At 36.8% G+C, this 27966-nt stretch overlaps 2 protein-coding genes across 2 annotated transcripts in view; one reads left to right on the top strand and one right to left on the bottom strand.

Moving 5' to 3' along the window:
* Positions 1-16819, bottom strand: part of LOC306879621 (gamma-aminobutyric acid receptor subunit beta-3-like) — a 70621-nt gene extending 53802 nt beyond the window's left edge. The window contains exon 1 of the mRNA XM_079432718.1: positions 16285-16819. Within this exon, the coding sequence (XP_079288844.1) occupies positions 16285-16379 (95 nt within the window). The 5' untranslated portion in view covers positions 16380-16819. The remainder of the gene's footprint in view (positions 1-16284) is intronic.
* On the top strand, positions 131-26071 carry LOC306879622 (gamma-aminobutyric acid receptor subunit alpha-5-like; the record flags this gene model as incomplete). Its single annotated transcript, XM_079432719.1, has 9 exons — positions 131-213; positions 422-546; positions 1998-2065; positions 2471-2691; positions 8504-8586; positions 14743-14886; positions 17645-17797; positions 20939-21150; positions 23084-26071. The coding sequence occupies 9 exons, from the start codon at positions 131-133 to the stop codon at positions 23375-23377; spliced, it is 1383 nt and encodes a 460-aa protein (XP_079288845.1). The 3' UTR covers positions 23378-26071.
* Between the last annotated feature and the right edge of the window lie 1895 nt (positions 26072-27966).

Here is a 27966-nt window from a genome sequence, read left to right as displayed (position 1 = left end):
TGCACCCCAAAACTTTGTCTTCCCCTCTTAATTTTCTGTTTAAATTAAAGCGTGCATAATTCAGTTTCCTGGAGAATGGTCAGATTATCATAGTGCTGGATTCAACTCCCTATGCTGGACTTTTGCAGGCATGGGATATGGACCACATTTCAGCGCTAAAATGAGAAATCTGTGGGTCGGTGTTTTGTTCATGACTTTCACCTGCCATCTGAGGTAGATTGCATGTTTAATGTGTTAACTTTCTCTCTTTTTTTCTTTTTTTAGTTTATTGCAGGAGTTAGTTAATGTTAAATATCATATGTCTATAATTAATTCATGCTGATTCAAATTTCCAACCCACTATACATTGTGGTCATGTTTGAAAGGAGGATGGGAGTTAATACTTGTAGTTATTAATTATCTTTGTGGTCTTGTGCATCAGCCTTTCCCAGACTACTACAGGGATTCCTAAAGAGTCAGAGCTCAATGATAACATCACAGTTTTCACACGAATCCTGGATGGATTGCTGGATGGCTACGATAACAGACTGCGACCTGGGCTTGGAGGTAAACTATCTAGATACCATTTCCATCTCTAAAACCTGATCTGTAGCAAAATCGTGCTTTAGTGAAAGGTGTTTTTTCTTTGTATATTAATGGCATTTATGTCTGGCATTGACCTCCGGGAGTTATTTTGAAAAGATGTGTTCAGATAAAGGCAGATGGTTTTTGAAAAACAGAGAGAACGCCTGCACATTCCATCGTGACAGCAGCATGAAGGACTTTCATTAAAAAAAGAGAGAGATGCTGCTTCTATTCAATCCACTAACTGGAAGGAAAAGATAGAACATAGAAAAGAAAACAAATCTGTGGTTTTATACAGCAGATGTTTGCACCGAGCAGAAGTGATGGCTAAAATTGCCTGGTCCTCTGTGAAAATCAAACGGCCACTATTTCCCGGCACTCTCAATTACAGTGTTCTTGCTAGAGACAGAGGTAGAGAGAGAGGGGGGGTGAGAGAGGGATATGAATGTGGCTGCTGACCTTGAGAAAGCTATCATTCTTTTCCAAAGGTGCAGGTTCATTGTTCTCAGAGGTCTAAAGCATGGCAGAGAAAGAGAATAAACACAGGCGTCTCTGTTTCCATGTGAGAGAGTTCAAGGGAGCACATCTCATAACTGTAGCTGCAGCAACGTGATGTCAATTGACAAATGATGGCATTGGACTTGATTTAGTGCCTTGAGAAGGAAAGTGCAATCAGGCAGATGAAATTAATTGTTTTTCTTTTAAAAAATGAATGCAACTAAATAATGTGGCTGAATCAAAGCATACTTCAGTTGAAATTCTGTATATTTTTATATTATATTTACACATAATCCCCCGATTTCAAAGACTTGGCTTAAGCCTAGTTCCAGACTAAAAAAGTAAGTCTGAGCTGTTTCAACTGAAAGAAGCTTGCACTGAATGATCTTAAAATATATCAGTGCCTTTGTTTTGTCTCAAGATGGACACCAGTAATGTTTTTGTCTAAGGCACGTTTATAAATATTACTCAAATGTCCTAATTGAACTATGGCCTAATCCTAGCTTAGTCTAAGACCTGTCTGTGAAACCAGCCCAATATATATTTACTTATATACTTTAATGGAAATTCTGCACATAAATATATTTCATTTTTTATAGTTTTTTTTTATATATATGTCTATAGTTTTTATTTTAGTTTTAGTTATTTTAGTATATAAAGTTAAACTAAATTCAAATGAAAAATGTTACCTTGGCAACTAGTTGAAATAATATATGTATATTTTTTTGTATTATATTTTATTTCAGTTAATGTTTATTTTATTTTATATAACGTAAAGTTTTTTTAATGGTTTTAACTATTTAACTATAATATGTTAACTATAATAACTATATCTATGTATTTATGTATCTATGTATGCAATGACCAAAATTGAACTTGATCTAAAAAAATAAAATAAATAAATAACAAATCACAATTTGTTTTTGATTTTACAGAGAAAGTGACAGAAATAAAGACCAACATCTTTGTGACCAGCTTTGGACCAGTGTCAGATACTGAGATGGTAAGTATTTCAACCATAACTTTCTTCATGAAGAAACAGAATTCATTAACCTCTACATTTGGAAATTCCCACCCGAGATCTCTCTTCATCCCCTCATTAAATCCTGCGTCCATCTGTAACATCACTTCACCTCTGCAACGTTCCCTTATATTCTGTATGCAATATCTTAGATAGGTCACAGTACAATCAGATGAATGATACTATTGTTCATTTTAATATTCAGTCATGTGACACATTTGATTCTGCCTTCAGGCAAGGTCATTGCTGTAATTGATGGGCCACTGGAGAAAAAGTTTATGGGGAGGCCTCAGTGGGCCCCTCCTCCTCATCACAGGACCTGGGTTCCCTCCCTACGACCCTGCCTTCAGGTGCACACTAATGACACTAACGTTTTTCTTTCAACAGGAATACACCATTGATGTGTTTTTCCGTCAAAGCTGGAAGGATGAGCGTTTGTGTTTCAAGGGGCCGATGGAGATGCTACCTTTGAATAACCTGCTGGCCAGTAATATCTGGACACCGGACACCTTTTTCCTTAACGGCAAAAAATCCATTGCTCACAACATGACAACTCCCAACAAGCTTCTGAGACTGAAAGATGATGGGACATTGCTGTACACCATGAGGTACCAGTTCAAGCTATAACTCCTTGTCATTTCACAGCACGTGAACTGCTGTGTTCATGAATGGATTTGAGTAGTTATGGGTAGTACGGTTACACATTTGACCTTCATCTCATTTATGCCCTCCTCACCCCTGTTTTGCACTGTTGAACCCTCTGCCATGTGACAGATGTGTTAAGCACACATGAACTCGGCTCCTGCTGAACTCAGCATCTCATGTTCCACATCGTACAATCTCAGTGGGAATGTTCAGTTCACCCTGCTAAAGCTAGATTTTTCTCTATAATTTTTTTCCTGATGCTGTCTATTAACAGGAGGTTACATCTATCTATCTATCTATCTATCTATCTATCTATCTATCTATCTATCTATCTATCTATCTATCTATCTATCTATCTATCTATCTATCTATCTATCTATCTATCTATCTATCTATCTATCTATCTATCTATCTATCTTTGATTTGCTTGCCCTCAAACATTTTCACAGGCCCCAACACAAAATATTACAAATGAATATATATTTTTTCTATTTTGTTTAATTTAATTTGTAAAATTATTTAAATGTAATTTGGAAAATGATGGTATACTGTACATGGCAAAATGTTACTGATTATTTTGTAACTTTTAAGTCCATTATTACTGATGCTACCAAGACTAATCTACTCTGGTCCTTTTTGCACTTAAAAAAACATTTATTTTATCCGCCTAGATAATTTTTCCTAGTTTTCAAGTTCAATTTTGTATTACTTTGAGCAGTGTACTGAGGTTCCAGAGGCAAATTACAATTTTGTTGACACTCCACGCACATTTTATTCAGAAAATGTACCTACTGCATCGAGTTTATTTTGGTTTCTCTTTGTGCCCTAAACCAGTCATCCAAGGGTGTTCCAACCTAAGGGTGTTCCAGAGAGAAAGCAAGAGGGGGTGAGACAAAGAAAGAGATAGAAACAAAGGGAAAGGAGAAAGTGTAAGAGGGCATGTGGCTGTATGTTTTATGCCCCTGTTGTTGAGTTGTTCTTCACAGACTGTCTGCTCCATTACTCGCAGTATCAGGGCAGAGGGAGAGAACATGCACGCACACACTTACAATCACACACAAACAGTTTCTGCTCACCATGCTATCATCAGCAACAATCTACTGCCAAGCACTGAACACTGCTGTGTTAGTGCTGTATAAAAGCCGCTATTGTTGTTCTCAAATGGCATCAATACTAAATCCTCTTTGTAGTAGAATCTGCTTGAGTAAGTGCTGAATTTTAAGGAGCACAATCGTAGAGTGTTTAGATTGTGGTGGTTATGTATTAGTTGTTTTTATTCCCCCAGGGTTACAATTATGATGATCCATTATATAATGAGTTATTAGTTTTTATTAACTCAAATTTAAATGCAAAGAGGGATTTGGCGAGTTTCCCATAGAGGTAACAATTAGATTTCATGTAGTGGGGCTAAAGCAATATAAAATAAATGAAAAAGTCAAAGAACATGGATCATTTAATTTACATGAAACACATTCCTTTCTCATTTGCGGAGCGTCGCTGTTTTTTTTTATTGTCTGTGTTGTATATTGCGAGACCAAATGCATATTACAAAATTATTCAATTGCTAAAGCCTTAGATAGAGCTGCTTTTTTAGATCGTAAATTGAACAAGATCATCAATCAAACATTAATGACTCTGAGAGGAAAGGACTCGGAGCATGTCATTTAGAAATCAATGGTGGAGCTATTGTAGCTTGCCTACAATAAACTCTGCCCAGTGTTGCATTTCCTAACAGTGTGAACCATTAAAAGGGCCTTTTACCACTCACTAATGCGCACATTGTTTCCGGAAAAGTGATCAGCAGTAAGGTTTTTTATTTTTCCTGCTGAGATGGAAAGGAGCACCTTAGCTGCCATGAAAAAGCAGGGCAAAACTGTTTCACCACCCACATTCTAAAAGTGGAATGCAGTCTACAGGCTTTTATTAGAGTTAAAAAGGAGGTTATGAGACCGAACAAAAGCGAGATGTTCTAGAAACTGTCAGGACTTCTGAAGGATCTGCCATGTTTTTAAAATAACTTCTTAGCTTGAGCTCGATGTTGAGACAAATGGTGCAGTAGGATAACATGCATTGTAAAAATCGCAAATATAAAGTAAACATATTTTTAAACAGAGTCATAACCAACTTAGACATTCAGAGGGACACGTCCTCCTCAATATTCAAATTAATAGTGGACTAAAATACATTTTTCAATGAGCGATTGTTAATATTTTACCTTTGATCCCTCTTAATATTGAATATCTGTTTAGATTTTTGTGTGTATACATAACTGCTAAATATATACATATACATATAATAGATTGATGTACCAAAATAAAATATTAAATGACAAAAGAGCACGGTGTAAAAGGCTTGTGGATATACATAACTGCTTAAATAACCACTCAGTAATAAACAGACATCTGATTCTGATTTTTAGCCTAATACTTGACTGTTAATTAATACAAAGTCCAGTAGATTGTTGTATGTTGTTATGTACAATAATTTCTATATATTGCAATGACACATGCATACTCTGTATATGAAGTTCATTTGCAAAAACAGATAACTCTGTTTTTAAAAATGTTCAAAAAGCATGTTTGGTTGTTTTGTTTTATCCTTCATTCCAATTAATGTCAATCAAACTGCAGTTGGGTTGTTTTGATTAAAAAATAAAGCTAACTAAAACAATAAAAACATGACAACACAATAAAAAACATGATAATAAAAAGCGGAGTTATCTGTTTTTGCAAATAAACTCTTCATATACAATCTGAAAAGTTAGACACTTTAATAGTAAAAAGGAAATCTATTACAATAGTATCTCTTTAATGTGTAAAGTATTTTAAGTATGCATTATTTATAATTACAGCTTAGGTTTGTATATTACTATAGTGTTGGCACAGAATCAGCCACCGTTATTTAGATGCAGACTTCTTTTACAGAACATTCATGTGAAATTTGTAAGACAGCCAAAGGAAGAACAGAAAATAGTCATTTATGAGCTTTAATGGGCTATCACAGACCAAATAAAGCTCACCGTCAGGATAAAACTCTGAGCGCTCATGATTTGTCAAGGCCCCAGTGCCACATCATTTCGTCTCCACATCCAGCAATGCTGACCTCAGCACTAACTGTGTTCAGTAGGTACATAGCGAGCCCTTCTGCTCCCATATGGCTGGTTTTGATAAAGTTGTGTGAGCTGGTCGAATAGAAGTTGAGTTTAGAGGACAGTCCTTCATTTTTCCAATACAGCAATTCATCATGGAGCTGTCAGAGATGAAGGCCCTGCACTGATTAAGTGAAGGAACAGCGCCTCACGTGTCCCGCCCCATTAATTACATTCTCGCAGGATTTCCAGTCAGAGATACAAACATGGGCCCTTCAACCCCGGTCTCATCCTCAGATGCTGATGATGGAGGTTTTAAACAGTTCTAGTAGCATGGCAATATCAAACCCTTCATTACACTGTCAGCTGAGGGTCAACACTGACGTCTTATTGCACTGCTTACACCAAACCATTGAATAGGCTCCAGTCGGGATGTTGAGGGAAAGGCGTAATACCTAGAGGGTGGTATAATATGGCGGCCATCCTGTAGCCATTATGGTAATGTTAGCTATGAACAGCCTTGATCTCATGTAATTGCTTTGCTAAATGGCTTTGCTTATGACTTTTGGTACTTCGTTGTAACAGGAAGTGCCCGAATCCTTCTGGCTGTTCAACAGAGGGACAATAATAATATGATGCTGCTTCCATTTCATATTTCTAATGTCATGTTAGATCACTTATACTCTATAACATCCAGCAATCAAATTCAGTGGCACTCTCTCAGATAGAATGAATCGATGCTGTACTGTTGCAAAATCCCTCTCCATCACAGTTAATGTGTTTAGCCTTAGATCTTTTCAGAAAATCATATGGTTATAGAATTAAAAAGCTGTGTTTTCTAAGTGGTCCACTAGAGGGAGCTACAGGATAGCAGACACAGCCACTGCAGAGCTTCTGCAGTGTTCTCTAGTGTAAGTTCGTTCTCTGTTGTTCTCTCTGTTGTAACTTTTAACATAAAAGCAACTATATGCTTTTACATATAAAGACTTGTTATATTATATATTATATAGGGGCAGTCGTGGCCTAATGTATAGAGAGTTGGACTTGTAACCTGAAGATCGTGGGTTTGAGTCTCAGGTCCGGCAGGGATTGTAGGTGGGGGAGTGAATAACCAACACTCTCTCCACCCTCAATACCACGACTGAAGTGAGACCCTTGAGCAAAGCACCGAACCCCCAACTGCTCCCTGGGCACCGCAGCATTGGCTGCCCACTGCTCCGGGTGTATGTTCACTACTGTGTGTACACTTGGATGGTTTAAATGCAGAGCACAAATTCCGATGGGTCACCATACTTGGCCACACACCCCTTTCCTATATATATATATATATATATATATATATATATATATACACGCACCAACGTAATCAGTATTTTGTCCCATCTTTTGGAAAGTCATAGAAGCACTATGAGATCACTGTGCTGACTTCCACTTCTGAGAACTCCAGGAGGAAAAAATAGAATGAAAAGCAACAATATAATAAACAATATATAATAAACAACATAATATTATGTAGTTTTAGTTTATCAAATTTAATAACTTAAATTTCAACTAAAATTTCATTTAAACTGAATCAGTCTTCACTAGTGTGGTAGATGTAGTCCCTAGTGAAAATGTATTTATTAAAATACATTTATTTCATGCTAAGTATATTACAAATGTATTTACATTTTTTTTTTTTGTGATTAATAAAAATACCCTGCAGTTGTAACTGGTATACTTAAATACTTCAACTGGTATACTTAACAACTCATTTACTTAATGCACTTTAATTGTGATTGTGCTAAAGGGGGACTGGTTCAAGTGTTCTTCAGGTAAACTTTAAATATCTTGCATTTATAGACTGATATTATACAGAGAACATACAATCCTTATTAGTAGTTATATTAAAACACATTTTAGGCATAACATTATGCAATGTGGATTGTGCAATAAATAAATACTCCAAATAAAGTAGAATTGTAACTTTATATTAATAAGTCTTAAATGATATCAATAAAAATGGATTTGAAGTATGCTTAGTATGAAATAAATGTATTTTAAATAAATTACAGCATAGGTGTTTTTTCTTTTGTTTTTGTTTTTCTGCTAGGGTGACATGGCACAGTATTATTATTATTATTTATTTAATTATTTATTTTTTGCTTGTAGTCCTCAAATATTCCAATAGGTGGCGATGTCAGTTCAAATAGATCTTTGAAATCCTATTGAAGGCATTGGAATCACACGAGTGAAAACTGAATATTGAATAGGAAATTGTGTTTTTATGTATATGATTGTAATGCTGTGAGTATGTGCGTGCGTGCGTGCGTGCGTGTACGTGTGTGCTTATAAGCAGATCCAGAATTAGCAGTGCTTTACTTCACCGATTTGGCAGCATTACTACATCTGGCACATGAGGGCACCCTTGTTCTATAAATACATCTAAGATCACTCAACACCCTAGCGCAGTCTTCCTGTTAATATACACACGTCATTCAAGCCTATAGCTACATTAAGAGGATTTTCAATAAGACATTGAACACTGATTGAATTAGTTACAATCAGCTACTCACTGTTCCAGTGATGATTTTCACTAAGCTGATGATGACTGAAGACATGTTTATACTAAAACTAATCTTTAAATCATATTCAGATGTGCTGATCTAGATTTAATCATATTTTTATTTTAAATTTTCTCTCTGCAGATTGACCATATCAGCGGAGTGTCCCATGCAGTTGGAGGATTTCCCTATGGATACTCATGCCTGCCCACTCAAATTTGGCAGCTGTAAGTCCATAATGTTTTATTCTGAATGAAGAACAACTCCTTTGCCACTGCCCCCCCCCCCCCCCCCCCCCAAAAAAAAACAAACATTGTACATGTTTCATTGCATTATAAAAAGATTTTAAAATAGCAGATTCCAAGAAATCTTAAAATAATCCCTCTGATGAAATGTAGTCACTAATCAAAATGCAAGATTACATCCATTTTATTCAGTAAATGCATATGAATAGTATTTCTCATTTAGACGAACAAGTTGCAAGTAGAAAATTGTAATTCCTATGTCATACCTATGTCATTATACAAATTTGTGTCCTCACAAATGCGCGCACACACACACACACACACACATATTGCCTTAGCACAGCATGCATTCACTTATCGAAACGTTAGCAGAGCAGAGATAGGAATAGGAGCAACATTGTGTATATTTTATAGGAAATTCCCGCTGCAGGAGATGATGGGAAATTCATCTTTCTTATATTATGTACCAAGCACCTCTTTGCCTTCATCTTCATTTCTCTCTGTATGTTGTTCTCACTACATTTTTGTGTACTTTTTACCAAAATATTCGGTAAATTTATGTTACCTTGGCCTACTTTAGTCAGCTTGATGGACTGGTGTTTAAGGTATATCTGAACACATACTGAGTCCGGTTTAGTCTGATTATAACGTGACATCCTGTCCAAGAGCAGGATTAAGATTATCACCTGGTGCTATCAGAAAGAAGGGTGATTTGAGGACTGGATTAGGAAGGTGTCCTTCCATCCCTCCTGCGCTCACGTACGCACTGCCCACACACAAAAGAAAGGCTTTTTGGTGCTAAGAAGCCAGGAATGACCTGAGATGGGCTCAGCTTTCTTTGATGTTCAGGGCATTACAAGATAGGGCTGTACATTGAGAGCCTTTGGGTTGGGATACAGCAGAAACCATGGCAGACTGCGCTTAGGAGTGGTGCCACTGATGTTTCATGATTATGCATGTCTAAATATTTGATTGTATTTTTGTAGCTGCGTAGTAAAATCCCTCATGACCTGAAGTTCATTCAGTAGTTGCATAAAACCACGCATTGTGCTTACGCTCTCCATGGGTACGTCAAGATTTAATAAATAAATAAAAAATCTGCCAGCATAAGGTGATGTTTAATCTAATCGTGACCGTGACCTAAAATGAGTCTGATGTAGTGCTTTTGGGAATCTCATTGGTTTTGCAATGTGATTGGATGGAATGTTAAATTAGAACATCTACGTAGTTAGAAGTACACTATAAAATCTAATCACTCTAATAGTAAAATTGTACTTGCCTGTCTAGACAGTCCAAATTGATGTATGCAGACAATCCTTAAACTAATATTAAACCAGCCACGCTGCATCAATTTAAGATACTCCGCTGTCTAAAAAAACATTTTGCACATTAAAAAAACCCTCTCTTCTTCTGGTATACTGAAAATATTTTAATAACAGTTATAACAAGGTTTATTTTTTTTCCCCACCAATTCTTGTTTAGTTTATATCTACTTTATGGATAATAGCATGTCCAACAACATTTATTTGATTTCCTTTTTTTCATTGATCTGATCATATTATCTCTTTTATTATAGAAGCAAGAACTACTTAACCCACTATGAATATTAATGAAGACTGAGCATGATTTTCACAAATGAACAGTACGGTGTTAATAAACATGAACTATGCTTGACAGAAATGATTGGATTCTATTATTTAGCAATTTTGTTTAATTTGTAATTTCTCAGCATTTCTTGGGTTTTTGAATTTTACATTCTACTGAAGATTTAAAACACCCTGTGTTTCATTTGTCTCAAATGTCTCAAATGGTATTAATTATTCATTGTCAGGTGGTACTTCAAAATTTTGCCTTCATTAGGACTCAACATACTTACAAACTTAGAGTTCACAGACTTGTTTGATGCCATTTCCTCTGTGTGCGTTACTCTATATAAAAGGCAGCAGAGAATTAGTAATTTAACTTGTAAATCGCACAACAAATGTGTTTACTTGAAGTATTGTGATCTGTTATGTAAAGGGTTATATAAATTCTGTCTGCACTTAGCAGCTTTTGTTTGGCTGGTTGGATAACAGTGACAGACGCCTGGTTTTAACCGTCATCTCAACCAAAATGCCTTAGAAAGGCAACGGCGTTCATGTAAACGACAAAAGTTGTGAAGCTGATGTATGCGTTATGTTAATGCAGGGCCTTCTGTTAAGGAATATTCTGCTCTTCAAAGAGACAGACAATCATTCTCATAGTTAATCTCAACAGGCACAATGTACATCTTCGGCTAAGCACATTGAGCGAATCAGGTACAAAGACATTAATTTCACAATTAATGTAAAGTCAGCTGGCCATTATCACAGAATAGTCCCTGATGTGAAGCTTAGGGTCTCGTATCACCCTGTGAGGGTTTATTTTGCGGTAAAGATAGACTGTACAGTACATTATCCCACTTATTGCATGGATGGACATGAAATATTGATTTTGAGTTGAAATTATTTTATTATGTGAGAAGAGAGAGACTGTGGATCGTCTAGAAGAACTGAACTCTATATATGACTGTCTGACTGTACATTAACCCAGTTACTGCATCGTTTTACAAATTAATAAACAGAGATTAAATATTTTGGTTTTCATTGAAATTATTACGTTAGTTTAGATGTAGATACTTTTCAGTGAAAAGCTCTGTAGGTAATGAACAGTCATTTATACAGCCATTATTCAGCAATATACTGCATAAACAACAACAAAAAATAGTAAGTTGCTATCTCTGTCTTTCACTCCATATTCTTCCGTCTGTATGTCTTTTTATATGTACTTTCTGACATGTCCTTTAAGGTTTATTTGATGGTAATAGTACCAGTATAGTGTATATTTAATGCTTCCCGTACTGCAGTACAGCCTTCATGTTCTCGTGCCAGCAGATTCACCTCAAAAGATTACTATGGGATGATTCAAGCTTGTAAAGGTTCCCAATGGTGAATCATATTTTTGTTCCGATTAATCCAATATATATCTTCCCAGAGAGTTTTGAGAGAGAAATAAGATGAGGCATAGGTCAGCAATGGAGGATATACCGTATGAGGTAGGTCTACAAAACAATGTGTTGAGATACAGGTATAGGCCTATTTAAAGACAGACACTAAACAAATATGCATACTCATTTAAAATGTCTAAATATACACACACACACAAAAACAGCATTTCAACAACCAAGCCTTAAAATCCCAAACATATCCTGCAGAAATTCTGTCTGTGTTTGCTTCTCAACCTGCTGATCTAATGGCTAAAGATGTCACTGCTAGCTGGTGTATATAGAGTATTATGGTCACCTTAGGGCAGCCAAGCCTCATAATTTCAGTGTAAAGAAAGACAGGCTTTATAGGGACAGGTTGAAAGGTGTGGGTGTTTGTAGAAAAGGAGCGTTATTTATTTATTTTTTATTTCTTTGTATAAATGGACTTTATATTACTTATGCTGCCATATTTCTTCTAGCTTGTTTATTAGTAAATGTTTGAGAAAGAGATTCTTATATTTATTTGTTTGTTTGTTTTCAGATGGGACTTTAAAAAAAAAATATATATATATATATAATTTGCAGTTTTTAATGGAATTGCCTATGTCAGTGATTCAAGCTAGTGGAAAATATCTTTGCTGCATTTTTGATCTTTTCTGAATATTCAACATTTTATATTAACAACAAAAGTAAAATATAAATAATTTGCTCGTGTAATTTTTGCAGATTGTCACATTTTGGGAATGAATTGTTGAAGTGCTACTTAAGTGCTAAAACTTACTTCACATTGTCATTGATTTGAAATGCTGAAAGGCATTCAATATTGCATTAAAAGCAAGAGTGGATTGTAAATGAGATGCACAAACAAAATTAAAACTCTGACATTAAATGATTGATTTAGACCTGGAATAAAATAAGCTGTAAACATTCCTAACCACAAATTAGCACACACATGCTGATTTCACAATATTAATGAGGACATGTGAGGGCCACTTTGTGGGTGTTTGATGTTTCACTCTATTTGTGAGGACATTTCCCAAAATTTGCTCCTCTGGAGTATAGCCAAACTTGTATATCCACGTACACATTCTGTCAAGTCAATCCACACTAAACGATTTCATTTTACTGGAAAGTGTTTCAGTCGTGTGTGAGTAAGAAGGTTATTCTACAGGTTATTCTCTCGTTGGGCTGTGGTGACCCTGTCATAATGAGAGCTACATTTGTTTCCCTCAAGTCTCAACCCTTGACCTATGAGAAATATTTTGTCCTCTTTAAGCTAGACCTTGTCACTTCCTTTGGTTTATCAAACGCTGTGTCTACAGACTACAGTATGTCAAAAAAAAAGTAAGAATAACACCTCCCACAGTGCTCTGGGTATAATATAAACACACAAAAACTAAATTTTCTGTACTTTTATAATTCTACCATGATTTCTATCATCACCACCACTATATACAACTTCAGTCTCCTCCTTAATGCAATCCATAGTAGGCTTGACAAAGTGTATAGTTTTTCATTTGAACTTAAATGAGTTCAGAGCTTATTTGGATCAGCTGATGTCCACTAAATTCAGTACAATTAGATCCACTTACAATAACCATATATAATTAGCAGCAACACTGTCACACTCATTAGTTTATTTAGTTGTAAGCTCCTGAACTTGCACTGAGCTTCAAACACTATCCTTAGGAGAACTGATATCTAAACCTTAAAAAAGAGTTTCAGGTTTTGTTTGGGTTTCTCAAAAAGTCTGAAATGTCACACACAGTTAGTAAAGGTTCATGCCATAAATCCACAATAATGATAACAGCAGTAATATGCTCTGTTCTTGTGCGTAAGAAAGGGAGATAACACAGAATACAAACATGATATCAGCTTCGAGATCCTTGATTTTTCAATGCTAAATGAATAAATAAATAAAAAAAATAGAGGAAAATGTTTTGCAATTAAAAGAGAGATTGAATCCTTTCTATAAAAACACGGGCATTATTCATGGAACACACAGTATTTTTGTGTAAATTGTATTTAAACCCATTAGTGTGTAAATCTACCTATTGTTTTGAATGCACAAAATGTATAAATATTAAAGAATTCTGTTTATAGAACTGTAAACATACAGTACATTTGTCCCAAAAGTGTTGCATAACAAAGTGTTGTATAAAATGCTGTAGCTAAAAATAGAAAATTAAAGGACTTGCCAGCATTTTGAACTAACTAGCTATGCTCTCTGTCCCAGCACTCAGTATTAGCTTTACAATCTCATTTGGCTGGTGCCCTATAGAGTCTTAACAGGTAATGTGTGCGCTTGTCCTCAAGTGGGCTGTCCATTCTGAGAAGTGTCTATGAGAATGGCCTATAGGCTGCTTTCCTATGATGCCTTACATAATACATTATGTTATTACAGTATTTCAACATGCAAAAGCCTTTTCTGCAACCATCCAATTTTGTTTCACATTGTGTTAAATATGAGTTTAGTACAGTATGTAAACGAAAATACATAAATATACAAAAAAAAAAAAAGAATCATAGCAAATTATAAAATAAAATGTAAATTGAAAAAAGGGTTATTTGTGGATCAGTGTACTAAGAGGATTGGCTTTTCTTTTTTTCTTTTTTTAGATCTCTTGCATTTTTTGCAGGACAACTATACAAAGGTTACGTTTTTTTTTTTTTTTTTTTAGGTGCAAAGACATGTCATTTTATTGAATTGTTCCTCTAGTTGTCTTCGGCTGAGGTTCAGGTGTCTATGAAAATCTTTTTTTTAACCCTCGTGGTCTGATCTTATTTTTCAACACAGGTGCAGATGATTAAATTTATTACCCAGCTCTACACTTGGCAGAGTCAGAAAAACATGCCCCCTGTTGATAAAGGAAGCTGATATTTACCCATGATTGACAGGTGTAGACACGGTACCTCCTAAATCTGAGAAATTAAAGTTGCTTGCATGCAAATCGCAATGCAATCAACTGACAATGACTGTACAGTCAAGAGTGGGTAACACTTATGCAACCTTATTCAAAGACGGGACTAAACAGATTACATTTAATTTGAACTAATCTTCCAGATACTCGCAGTGTCTGGTTAATAACCGTTATAATTGCATAATAAGTGTAAACAACTGTGTGTTTTTCCAGATGCCTACCCTATCTCAGAAGTGGTGTATAAGTGGACTAAAGGCCCTGGCATGTCTGTGGTAGTGGCAGAGGAAGGGTCACGTCTTAACCAATACCATCTGCTCGGCCACAATGTCGGTACGGAAGATATCAGCACAAGCAGAGGTAAATAACTTTCTCTGACTTAATCCCTTTCATTGCAGATCTGTGATTCAGCTTTACAGTTAGGACCATGCTCCAAAGCGTTTTGTAGTAACGCAATACTCATTCTTGCTAATATATCATATATTTTCTTTAACAGTTCATCTCACTTTCTAACCTGTTACATCTAATGCATTATTTATGTATAGATGTGTTGCATCACACCATTTCAGTTTCATTTTCCTACACCGTGAGACGTCGTCTCTCTTAAATAAAGTGATAGTCCTTCTGTGATTATAGCTTTTCCAAAACAAGCTGGATGGCAAATGAGTGATGAGGATTTCAGTACACCTCCCACTCACGGCCAGCTGTCTCTAGGACCAGCGAGAGTACAGGAAGAGATGAAGATGAGACAGAGGGAGGGGAGAAAACAACACTTATGCTGAGCCATTGGGTCTGGAGGGTTAATCCTTGTGCTTCCCCATCAGTTGTGCTTTTACCATGTGACGTCAGTCAGCTACCATTGGCTCAAGCCAGCAAGAGACACATGGGAGACGAGCGAGGGGGAGCAGAGGGCCTAGGCGGCATCTGTCTAATTCGGTTATGTAAAGATGACTGGTAATACACTCATATCATTTCTGCTTCTAGCTTTGTAATCATGTGTGGGGGGTGGGGTTGGGGGCTTCCCCTTGTTCTGCCTTTATGGATGTACGTATATACATGCTGAGCCGGCATACACTCATATTCAATAAGACATTATCATGCTCTGATCATGAGCTAGGCAGATACTATCAACTATGCCGACCACGTCATGTTTTAAACCCTGCTGAGCCATCTTTCTTTTTCACTGCCATCGATTTAGACATCAAAGTTTGCCAGCTGTCATCAGGTGGCCAGAAACACTTTTAGAAACTGGCTCTGAGGCCACGGCGTTCCTTTCTGGCAGGACTTTATAACCTGTCTTCCTCCGTCATCCGATTTTTGGCCTGGCTGACTTGCAGGACAAAGGTCAGCTGGTCATTACTGCTGCTAATCTGAGGTGCAAACCTCTTTACAAAGTTAAAAATAGATCCACCAGGACTTCATCTTATGAGCGCAGGGTCGTTAGCTCAAACCCAGTGGAGAAGAAAGAAAGAAAGGGAAAAAAAGACCTTCTAGAGTCTGCCAAACAGAGGGTAAAATTATCTCTAGTGGAAATGTCAACATTCAATCACTTGACCCGCACTGTAAAGACATCCAGATAACCTGTCACCTTTTATTAATAAGAACTCCCATCCAGAAAATAGCACCTACCCTTCCCAACTGTTTCAAATTGATTTAGAAGCTGACACGGCTCAGGTGCTCATCTGTTCCTGTCAACATTCAACGCTGTGTTATTTTTCTTTGAGTGTAAAAACCCCCCCAAAAAAACAGACCACTCACCAGTTGACCAGCATGGCAGCGTTGTTCTCTGCTATGAATGGGAGTTCTCCATAAACACTCCAAAAGCTTAGAAGTAAAATCCACCACAGTCGCATGTTTGTAGCTCTCAGAAGAGTCCCACCCCGTAGGGCACATCCAAGGTGGAATATATGAAATGGGGCACTGCTAGTTGTGCTTTCTTCCCGGTCATTGAAATAAAGGGGCGAGCCAGACGAAGGGGATGCGACGAGCCCCTCATGACGAGGACATCTTTGCCCCCAGGGCCCTCACACCGTTCAAACTTTTCCTTGACTTCCAAGGCTCAACAGCTTGTCGTCCTCTTCATCCGATCCACTTGATCTGTCCCCTGTGATCTCGAGATAGCTTTTGCGCTTTTGCTCTGTTTTTACCCCCTTTTTTCCCCTCGCTTTCTCTCTGCAAGCCGTGAAAGAGTATATCCTAAACGCGGATGGCCTGGCCTGACAGAATGGATGAAACTATTGAAAGAGCGAGAGACAGAAGAGTTTGTGTATGCGTGTGTGTGTGTGTGTGTGTGTGTGTGTGTGAGAGAGAGAGAGAGAGAGAGAGAGAGAGAGAGAAGCCTGCAGGATGCAGATTGTGACAAGGGATTAGTGGGACACAAAAATCCGATTTTGCCAGGAGAAAGCAGCAGTCATCAGTGGATTTTCTATAGTTTATCAGACTGTGTGGCTCAAAAGGATTTTTTTTAAAAGCTTCAAATTCAATCTTCGCTTGGTTAACAGGATATATAATGTTTTTTTCACTCTGTATTCTCTTTTCTATTCCAGTTAATGATTTACCTCACCATGTTCCAGTGCACAGCGTGCCAGCTCTTAAACACACCATAAATGTCACTTTTGTTTAGATGATTCAGTCTGTTACATTCTGATGGTTTATGCCATTTTTATACCTTTAAAGTCATTTATGTTGTACTTTTTCACTAAACCAAAATAAAATCATCTTTGTGGTCAGGCATGACAGTAACTGTCCACTATTTGGTGCTAATGAGACCACAAACTAGAAAGTAAAAGTGTTTCCCTTTACTCTGAAAGAATACTGACAGTACTGTTGGAAAATTCCATAATCACATCACTTCCCATTTGTTTTGATTTGCCTCATATTATTATGTCTCAGTCTTCCCTTGACTTGTTTCTCAGCATCTCTCTCTCTCTCTCTCTTCTCATTTTCTCTTTAAACCTCTCAGCTGGTTTGCACTTATCCCCCCAAGAGTTTAATCACACTCTATCCCTCCCTCTCTTAGTCCCTTCGTTTCTTCTCTTACTTATTTTTCCATCACTGTTTTCTATTCTCATCCTTTTTCTCATTTCATTCTTCTTCTGTTTCGTTGTTCCCCCTGTAGGTCAATACACAGTCATGATGGCCCATTTTTACCTGAAGAGGAAGATCGGTTACTTTGTGATTCAGACCTACATGCCCTGCTTCATGACTGTCATTCTGTCCCAAGTCTCATTCTGGCTCAACCGTGAATCTGTCCCTGCCAGGACGGTCTTTGGTTAGTGCTTCCATTTTTTCCCCTGGTATTTGAGTTTTACACACACACACACACACACACACACACACACACACACACACACACACACACACACACACACACACACACACACACACAGAGTATAGAAAGTAATATACAAAATACAAATAGTTCTGAATGAATGGGTCACCCCCTCACGAATGCTGCCATTACGTTTTTTTTTTATTTTGGTAACCTTATTACTTCAATGATTCTGTCTAATGCATATTTTTTTTTCAAAAACTATTTTTAATAAATTGAGTTTAGTTAACAATAACAACACTGTTTAGCAAGGCCCTTTTATCCCCTGCTGGTTAATATCGTTACTACACCATCCGGACACAGCTTTTTTCTTTATTGAGAAATCCTAAATTAGCTGTATAGCATTTATAACTCAGGTGATTTGCATGAAAAGTTATAAGAAAATGCTAATGCTAATAGCTTTTTCCAGTTATTACAAAATTCCTAAACTAAATTGTTTAGTAATTCAATTTATTTTTATAATTGTATGATATTTATTATTACTTTGAATTAGTTTTTTTAGCGCTTGTTGCAAATCACCCATCACTACTTCTCACATGAACTCGACTTAAATTTGGGTGTTTCTCGCTTCTTTCTAATGACTTAAGACATGTAATACAGCGCACAGACTTTTATTACAAAAACTGAAATTACAAAAATTGAACCTGAAACAAAATTCAAAAAGTATTTAAAAAAAAAACACTAAAAAATTAAATCAAAATGAAAACTGAAAATATCAGACTGTTATCAGAATCAGCCGATAAAGGCTTAAAATGCAAACATCGGCATTTGCCCGATATGAAAAATGTTGCTGATATGGCGAAATGTTAAGGTTACCACTGCATCTGTTTAAAAAGAAAAAAAAAGGCAGTGATTAATTTTTTCAGTAGTTATTTTCAAAGTTTTCAATGTACTCTCATTATAAAAATAACTTTATTGTTTATTTAGTTCTAACAAGTAAGTTTTTGCTCAAAATTAACAAAAAATAATCTCTTGGTGTTTTTTCCAAACAAAAGAAAATATATCGGCATCGGCTATAGGCCAAATTAAGATGAAAATATCGGCATATCGGATATCGGCAAAATCCAATATCATGCATCCCTACCAAAAAAGATGTCAATAGTTTTAGTTAGGATTAACAACACTGTTTAGCATGGTTTCATTAGCCCCTACTGGTCGAACTACATCATGCTAATGATAATTGCATTGTCCAGTTATTACAGATTTATTTGACAAAAAAAAGGCTTGCACTGTTAAAAACTTATAAGCATCACGTATTTACTCCTCCAGTCCTGTTTGAATGTAGAGGATTTTTTTATAATTATATTCCGTTTTCACTCACCTGGCATGTATGGATTCTTATCTGTTGATCCTTTCGTTCTATCACTTAATGTTTTGCTTTGTACATCGATAATTCTCATCAAAATGGAAATCAGAATTGACTGATGCAATCAGACGGAATGAAGAGCTAATCCACTCGGATGACTGTTTTTGAATTCACACCGCCGTTCCTATTCATTTCTGGGGCCTTGCATTGTATCTTGGCAATAATCAGCAAAGCCTGCAGACAGTCCACAAGGAATATGTGCCCACGCAAACAACATCTCTATGACTGGCCAACAAAGGATACATCAAAACATAACACTTTCTCACACACATAAATATACAAATATCCATGAACAGAGGCTCAAAGACCCACTCGTTGATATCGCTCATGTGACAGTGTTTTATTTGCATAGCCCGAGGCTGAGAAATCCCTTAGCCGTATGCCTGAGGGACTGTAGTACCATAGCTATTTATGTCTAAAAGTCTCTGTGACCGCTGCCTGGGGCAATCTACAGATCTCCCTCTGACAGGGACAGCGCACCTCCGCTCCTCAGACACTTATCGAGAACTATTCTCAGATGCTTTGCATAAAGAATTATAATGATACTGTCATTCTAAGGGCATGTTAGATATATATAAACATAACATTTTTATCTGAACTGCAGTGCTGCTGTGTTTGACCCTTCATTGCTACCTTCTATACAGTTTTTTTTCTTTGATAGAAAGTAGACTGCATTTCTGGGAATGAAATGATCTTAATGTCAGTATTCCCAGCTGGTATGCTTTGTTTTGGTGTTAAGATGAGTTTATGATTCATGAAGCAATATTTTATTCATGCACAGTATTTTAAAGAATTATGTTGGATGAAAGACAAAATTTCCCTGCTCACTGGTAGCGGCATTCATAAAATGACTCTGCTGCTACTGAATGTTTTTTTTGATGGATTACTGTGATTGTTTTCGGCACATAAATCATCTTATTTTGTAAGCATTATATTCCTGTATATTTTGCAAAGAAATTATGGTGTAATTCTTATATGTTTTAAAGAAATGTTTTTGTTAATTAAGCGTGTTGTTTGATTTATGGTGTTTTACAACGATACAAACTTTAAGGATTTAGACTGTAATGTCTATTATTTTTCATTTACACTACCTGTCAAAAGTTTGGATATATTATTTGGAATAATTATGATAGTTTAATGTTTCTGAAAGAAGTATCTTACGCTGTGTTTATTTGATAAAAAATACTGTGACAACAATATTTTTGAATATTATAATTTACAATAACTGTTTAATTTTAATATATTTAAAAAAGTAATTTATTCCTGCGATGGCAAAGCTGCATTTTGAACAGCTCTTACTTCAGTTTTCAGTGTCACATGATCCTTCAGAAATCATTCTAATATGCTGATTTGGTGCTCAATTATTATTCTTTTTTATTAGTGTTTTTTGCTTTATTTGTGTTTGTTTTTGCTGCTCAATATTTTTGTGGAAACCATTATACATTTTTTTCAGGATTCTTTGATCAATAGAAAGTTCAAAAGAACAGCATTTATTCAAAATAGAAAACTTTTGTAACATTATAAATGTCTTTACTAATTGTAATAATATTTCACAAAGTTACTGTTTTTACTGTATTTTTAATCAAATAAATGCAGCCTTGGTGAGCACAAGATACTTTATTATTAAAAAAACCTGAATCATTCCAAATTTTTGACCAGCTTTAGAGAGCCCCTATTTTATAATGTCCTAAATCTATGTGTTTGATCCTCCACAGGTGTGACCACAGTGTTGACCATGACCACCCTCAGCATCAGCGCCCGCAGCTCTCTCCCCAAAGTAGCATATGCCACTGCAATGGATTGGTTCATCGCTGTTTGCTATGCTTTTGTGTTCTCTGCGCTTATCGAATTTGCCACAGTCAACTACTTCACCAAACGCAGCTGGGCTTGGGATGGAAAGAAGGCCTTGGAGGCTCAGCAGCCTAAAGTAAGTTAGTATGTTTTCATGCGTTTGTGCATATGTGATGTTCAACTCTCAGAAAACCTCAGAAAGAGTCTTTGTTGAGTGCAGTTGCATAACATGACAGTTCAGTTCTGTTTGACGCAAAGGTTACAATACATTACGGTTATATAATATGCTTTTTCTAATTGTTTTGAGACACCCGAACAGCTTGAGAGTGCTCAGTCACAACATTTCAGATGGTGACACTAACTCAAATGTCAACTGCTTTATTAGATGAGCTGTATTTGTGTTAGCTGCTGATGTATGTCACATTTTGAAATTCTACAGGATGAATATTTAGCCTTTACCCAGAATGCCCTTCAGACCAGCCACTTCATTGAGATTTCTGAGAGCTGCTTGTTTGATGTACATGTAAATGCCAGGTTTCTCCTTATGCAAGATCTATTTTCACCCAGGTGGCAATTTTTCATTCGCTGTGGACAAACAGAATTCAAAGAGCGGTCAGTGCACATGTCACTGTGCTGTGTTTGTTAGTAAAGGCTCTGCAGCCAGACCTCTGAAGGTCAGATCTGGACCTCCAGCACAGTTTTCTTAAATGTCACCCTCACTTTTTTTTTTTATCAGACACCAACTTATTCCTCCTCTCCTGCCGAGGAGTCTTCTTTAAGAAAGAGCAGGAAGTGATGTATACAAAATACTGTTCATTATGTACACACACACACACACACACACACACACACACACACACAGTTATTCAGAAGTTTGGGGTCGGTACTTTTTTTTTTTAATGTTTTGAATGTCTCTTTTGCTCACCAAGAAAAATACAGTAAAAACAGTAATATTGTGAAAATTTGTATAATTTAAAATAACTGAAACTGATTTCTATTGGAATATACTTTAAAATGTATATTTATTCCTGTGATGCAAAGCTGAATTTTCATCAGCCATTACTCCAGCCTTCAGTGTCACACAATCTTTTAGAAATTCTAATTCTACATAAAAATTCTAATATTTCAGAATTTTTTCATTCTTTAAAAATGAGTATATATGTTTGTGTATCTTCAAAAAGTATCATAAAAGTGTTCTGAATTCTTTACAGCAATTATGCGAGCTATTCAATGATAATCTTTCTTTTCAATGATCATAAAATCTGTGAGTTGAACTCAGGAACTCTGTTCCAAATAAGATCAAAAGCTCAAGACTCATTTGCAAATCACCCATCACTACTTCTCACATGAACTCGACTTAAATTTGGGTGTTTCTCGCTTCTTTCTAATGACTTAAGACATGTAATACAGCGCACAGACTTTTATGCACTATTTTAATGATGCGTTTGCTCCCCCTTTTAGACATGAAAGCTCTATTCTTTTAAGCAAAGATGAATTGTGAAAACATTGGGTGGCTAGAAGCAACTCAGAAGCAACCCTTTTGTCTGCCATCCCCACAAGCTGGCATGGTGACAGATTACCTCTGCTCACCTGAAAGTACTGGAACATAACAGCAATACAGCAGGATTTTTAGAGCTATAACTGCTGCTTGTCCTTGAAAGCAGTATAACTTTTATAGATGAACGAGATGAACAAGAACATGTTTAACTGTGATAAACTAAATTATATTTCACTTGGAAAAGTGCCTCAAAGTCACTTGCACATACCCTTGAGTGAGTCAAGTTCAATCAACTCTTGTCTAAACCACAGTCTCGACCGCTCCATTATTATACTGTCACCTTATTAATTAATCTCTTCTGCTGGCCCTGCAGAGGCCATTGTTTAATGTTCAGACTCAGATCTCTGTTAACCATGACTGTATTTCACCTTTAATTAGAAGGTTAAGACCTTCAAACTGGTTCATTATCTGGGCTTTCTCTGAGCAGATAGTTGGCAGCTTTGTTCTTACATTGACAACCTTGTTTAAAATCTCCTGACTATAACAATGTCTTCACATTTCTCAACCACAGAAAAAAGACCCACTGGCACTCTCCAAAAAGCCCAACAATGCCTGTTCGTCTGGAGTTAACTTCACCCCCAACATCACGAAGGATTCTGCTATCTCAACCATCTCCAACAGCACCACCGTCCAGTTGAAAAGCGCCGAGACCAAGCCTGCAATGGACCCCAAAAAGACCTACAACAGCGTCAGCAAAATTGACAAGATGTCCCGGATAGTATTCCCGGTCCTCTTTGGGACTTTCAACTTGGTCTACTGGGCCACATACCTCAACAGGGAACCGGCTATTAAAGGAGACGTTTAGCCCACGCAAAATTCCAGACACCACCACGACATTCCTTGCACAACCTCTTTTTCTTCTCCACTTCAGTATTCAACGACAAGCTGACCCTTGCAAAAAACGATGCCGAGCACTTATTTACTGCACCTCTCACTTCGCTAATCTATAAGAGGAGTGCTCCTGTTGCAGTTTCCTCCTGATATCATAAATTGCATGATAGATTCAAAGCTCTATGGGAATATAATTGCCATATCTGCCTTGACGTCCTACTTTATATTTCCCCGTTTTTCACTGGTTATCGCATTCATCTTTCAATGAATTGAACGCCACACAAGCCACCATGTCAGTCATGAAGTTTCCAAGGGACATGAAAAAAAATTAACGCATTTGGCATCAACATTTATCACAGTATAAAAAAAGATTTATGAAAAGAAGTACAGCAAGGCCAAATGCTATGCAAAAACCATTTTCTACTATGTTGCAATGGGTAATTGCTTATAATGAAACCCATGCTTTGTATTAAAGAACTTGAGGCTTCTCTTCTTTGTTTAATAGCTTTAGCATCAATGGTATAAGGCAGACAGATGCTATGCTAAGTTTTTAGCCATGCTAAAAATGTTGCCTTCAGAGGGATTTCTTCATATGAGTGCTCGGGAATGTCCCGTAATTACTGATTTCACTTTCATTGTCATTTTTTCTAAGCTTTTTTGAAGTAGCTAAATAGAATTGTGCACCTTAGGCAGCTTTTCACACTTTAGACTAGGGGTCGCAAGTTTTGTCATCGGGCCAAAAAAAAAAAATCACCACTAGATTTCACCACAGAACATAGTCAAAGGATAATTTAACATATTAATTAATGAAAAATGCAACCAGAATTGCCTGTGACTGACTGTTACAATGTATTTTGTAACTGGTAGTGAGCTGTTACTCTGTGTAAAATCCTGCGACTGTCATTAACAAAAAGCCACATTTGTGTGGCGGTGTCCGATCAGAGTATGTGAGCGGAGTGGAGCGTCAACAATTCCCCCTCCGCGCTCCGAGCATTTAATAATCACTCCGCCTCACTGATTTCAGAAACACCGCTCCTTGTCTAAAGTATTTCAGTATGTTTGAAATATCACAATTCTATGGAAGTCCATTTCCGCCACTGAATAAAAAAAAAAAAAAAAAGGTTATTGCGACTTTTTATCTCACAATTTGGACTTTTTTCTCTCACAATTGCGAGTTATAAAGTCAGAATTGCGAGTTAAAGTCCAGTTTTTTGGGGGGGGGGGGGGGGCTGATACGTTCTCATTCTGAGAAAAAAAAATCAGCTGTCAGCTAAAAATATTCAGAAGGAACAAATAAATTCCTTGAGAAATATAACTTCCCGCTCATGTCATCATAGCCTTCACATTCTTTCTGATTTGAGTGATCCTTTTCTATCTAGCTAGCTAAATATGTTTAACATGTGAATTCTTGCTAAATATGCAGTTATAATACGGGTCGTTGGCATGAATTGTACTCGTGATGGAGCGGTGATGGAGCGCTCTTGGAGCGAGTGAAAACTACGATGCTCCGACTTTTAAAAAATCTGCTCCTCGCTCCATTCAAAATAACACCGCTCCACTCACGCTCCGTTTACGTACTCTGATTGTGAGTAACTGTTGCTGTCATGACAGATCTATTTCAGAACCAGCCACTATCAAAATAATCTGGCTACGGGCAGGCCGCCTGTTGCCGATCACTGCTTTAGACCAAGATATCCTGCCAGGTGAACAAGGTCGGGTTGCAGCTAAGACTTTCGAATCATTTGTACATAGCTTGTGTATGCTTTGCTTTTAACGTAGATGCGGCTTAACGTTAGTGAGAAAGAGCTTAAAATGGTTCTGATACGCTACCCTAATGTGCAGCTAAAGCGTCATGAATGATGGCGAAAACGCAGATTGCATTGTGAAATATTGTAGGCTTTGACAGAATGTGGCATTTCTTTACAGTCAATAGTTTTTAACTTGGCTTATCATGCTGTTTACGCGGCAGCCGTTTTCTTACTTTTCTCTGTGTTGTAAATTGGTCAGTGGGTTTTGACGTTGGAACGAGTCAGCAAAAGCCTTAAATGTTGACACCTAGTGATTTTTTCTTTGCGCTACCATGTAGACTAATGTGAAATGATCAGGTAAAAAGGTCTGAAAACAAAATGAAAGACACATTTACATTGAATAATTCATACATTTTTCAGATTCAAAAAGAGAGAGAAAGAATGTCAGGTATAGAGCAGAAAGGAGCAACCTGCTGTTGTCAAGCATGTTAAAATGGATCTTGTTGAAAACGAAATGTCACACCATATTGCCATCTCTGGCCTTCAACCGAAATGCATGGCTGCTTATTTGGGGAATGAAATGGAGGAGCGAACAATGACCTTGTTAGTGCGAAAGTGCGACTCGGAAAGATTCGGGTTTTATCCTGTATTCATTCTATTTTGAACTTGTTACCTGAAAGTGAGATGGCACAAAGAACTAAGTGACCCCACGGATGATGTGTAGCTCATTAAGAGGCCAAATATGAGAGCCATTAAGTTCCTCTGTACGCCACTCAGGCCTGTAGGAGATTGAATCATTAAAAGAGTTCAAGTGAGTCAGTAATGTGCCCTTTTACAACAATGGATGTTTCCAGAAATGTACAGATGTTCCTCAAAGCATACATGTCTGAAGCAATAAATTCTGCCTGATATGTTTCTTGACCAACTTCTGTGATTACTTCTGTTTGAGTTGCTCAAAATATGTCTCTTAATTGCACATTTTTACAACTAACCTGACCTAGAATGTTAAAGCCAGTCGCATTTGATCAACAGCCAGGAACGATGATCAACAGACTTTTTTTTTTTTTTTTACATGAAAAATATTATGCAGTTTGTTGGCTTTGGTTAATGCTGGACCATGTGCCACGGGATTGCAGGGGTTTTATTTTTACTGGGTTCATGGCTGCTCTTCACAGGCTCATGGCAATAAGATATGCACATGAACCTTAGTATGATATTGTCCTAATGGAACGGTTGCTGCAGAAGCCACTGTAACTGTGGAATAAGGATTCTTCCTGGGATTACTCCTGGGATTATACAAAACATGCATGCATGCACACATCAAGACCAGAGTTCCTGGAGCAGGGAGGATACGGAATCCTTCCTCTGGTCCTGTGTGCTGGCAACATCTGGCCCACATCTGTTTGTGAAGGATTTAGCTTCACTTAAGTTGCTTTCCCAACCAGCGCTCCTATACATGGTATCGAATTAAACTAGCACCAGTGCGATCAAGCAGATATTTGCATTTCTGCATTACGTGTGTGATATTATATGCTAGCATATTGCTGGAAACTGGAAGCTGTGTTCTGTTTGTGTCATAGAATATACAAATGAGATATTTGTGTATTCTGTGCATTTATAATTATATGTCACCGTTCTTAAGTATGCTTTATGAAAGTATGTTATTATGTTTTAGAGTCACACTGACATTTATTTGACATGACACGCTCTTGTTGTGGGTTTAGAGAAAGCCTTTAATTCATTTTAATAGTTGTAAGGCAAGTGTAAACCACTCCAATATACTAAACTCATCCCTCACACAATAATGCACAGCATGCCAATGAACCTTAGACCTTTAATCCCATGAGTGGTGGAGTGAGAGCTTGGAATCCTATTCCTGGTGCCAGACCGGAATTCCACTAGTGTACAGTTGAGAAGCTCAGATATGTTGTTACAGATTTATGTTTGTATCATGAAGAGATACCCAGTTGTTTTCATTGTGTTACTGAGAAAAACCCATAGATTGCATCTTCTAAAGCTGAAAATGCATTCTGGTATGAAAAAGGGGCTTTGGTTATGTCACTATTTTGATTTAATCTATTGTGCAAAAATGGCAGCTAACCATTTAAAGTGATAGTGGCATGCTTGTTGACAGATAATGTGTTGATCATACACAATTTATGCATTGCGATGTCAAATATTCAAAACACTTGTACACTATAATAATTGTATCATTATTATTCAGAATGTCTTTGTTTTGATCCACTCCTATTAATTTCTTCTACTTGATTTGATTCATTTTATTATTGAGGTTTGTGTGTGTGTGTGTTTCAACTTGATTTGCTTAAATTCAAAATGGTCTTAAAAGAGCATGTGTTTGTTTTTGTTTTTAGTTGTTTTTTTTTCACTGGAGGGTTTGGCACCACTTTGTACATCAAAATTTATGTTTTTAATTTTAGAGAGTTAAAATATTTGACAGTGCAGACAGTTTTCTTGTCACATCCTTTACCCTGTGGTTAGCTGCACTCCTTTTTTTATTATTCTTGCCCTGTATTTGGTTCAGTATATTCTAATCTCTGCTGCACTTCCTATCTGCATTTCTGTAATCAGCCACAAGAGGATAGTCTATCATGCTTTTGAACTGGCTGATTCATGCTCTCACCAACCCAAAAAAGGAGACACCATACCGTCATAATAACTTGGAAACTAAACGAAGTGGGATGACATGTAGTTGTATGTGTTATTAAAACTTAAGTGTGTAATTTCTTATAAATTAATATACTTATCCAATATTCAAAGATAAAGAAGTAAGGATTTCTCCTAAAAAAAATGTAAC

Source organism: Barbus barbus, assembly GCF_936440315.1.
Source record: "Barbus barbus genome assembly, chromosome: 13".
Lineage (NCBI taxonomy): Eukaryota > Metazoa > Chordata > Actinopteri > Cypriniformes > Cyprinidae > Barbus > Barbus barbus.
Note: the sequence above shows the minus strand (reverse complement) of the source record. Positions and strands in the feature narration are given on the sequence as shown.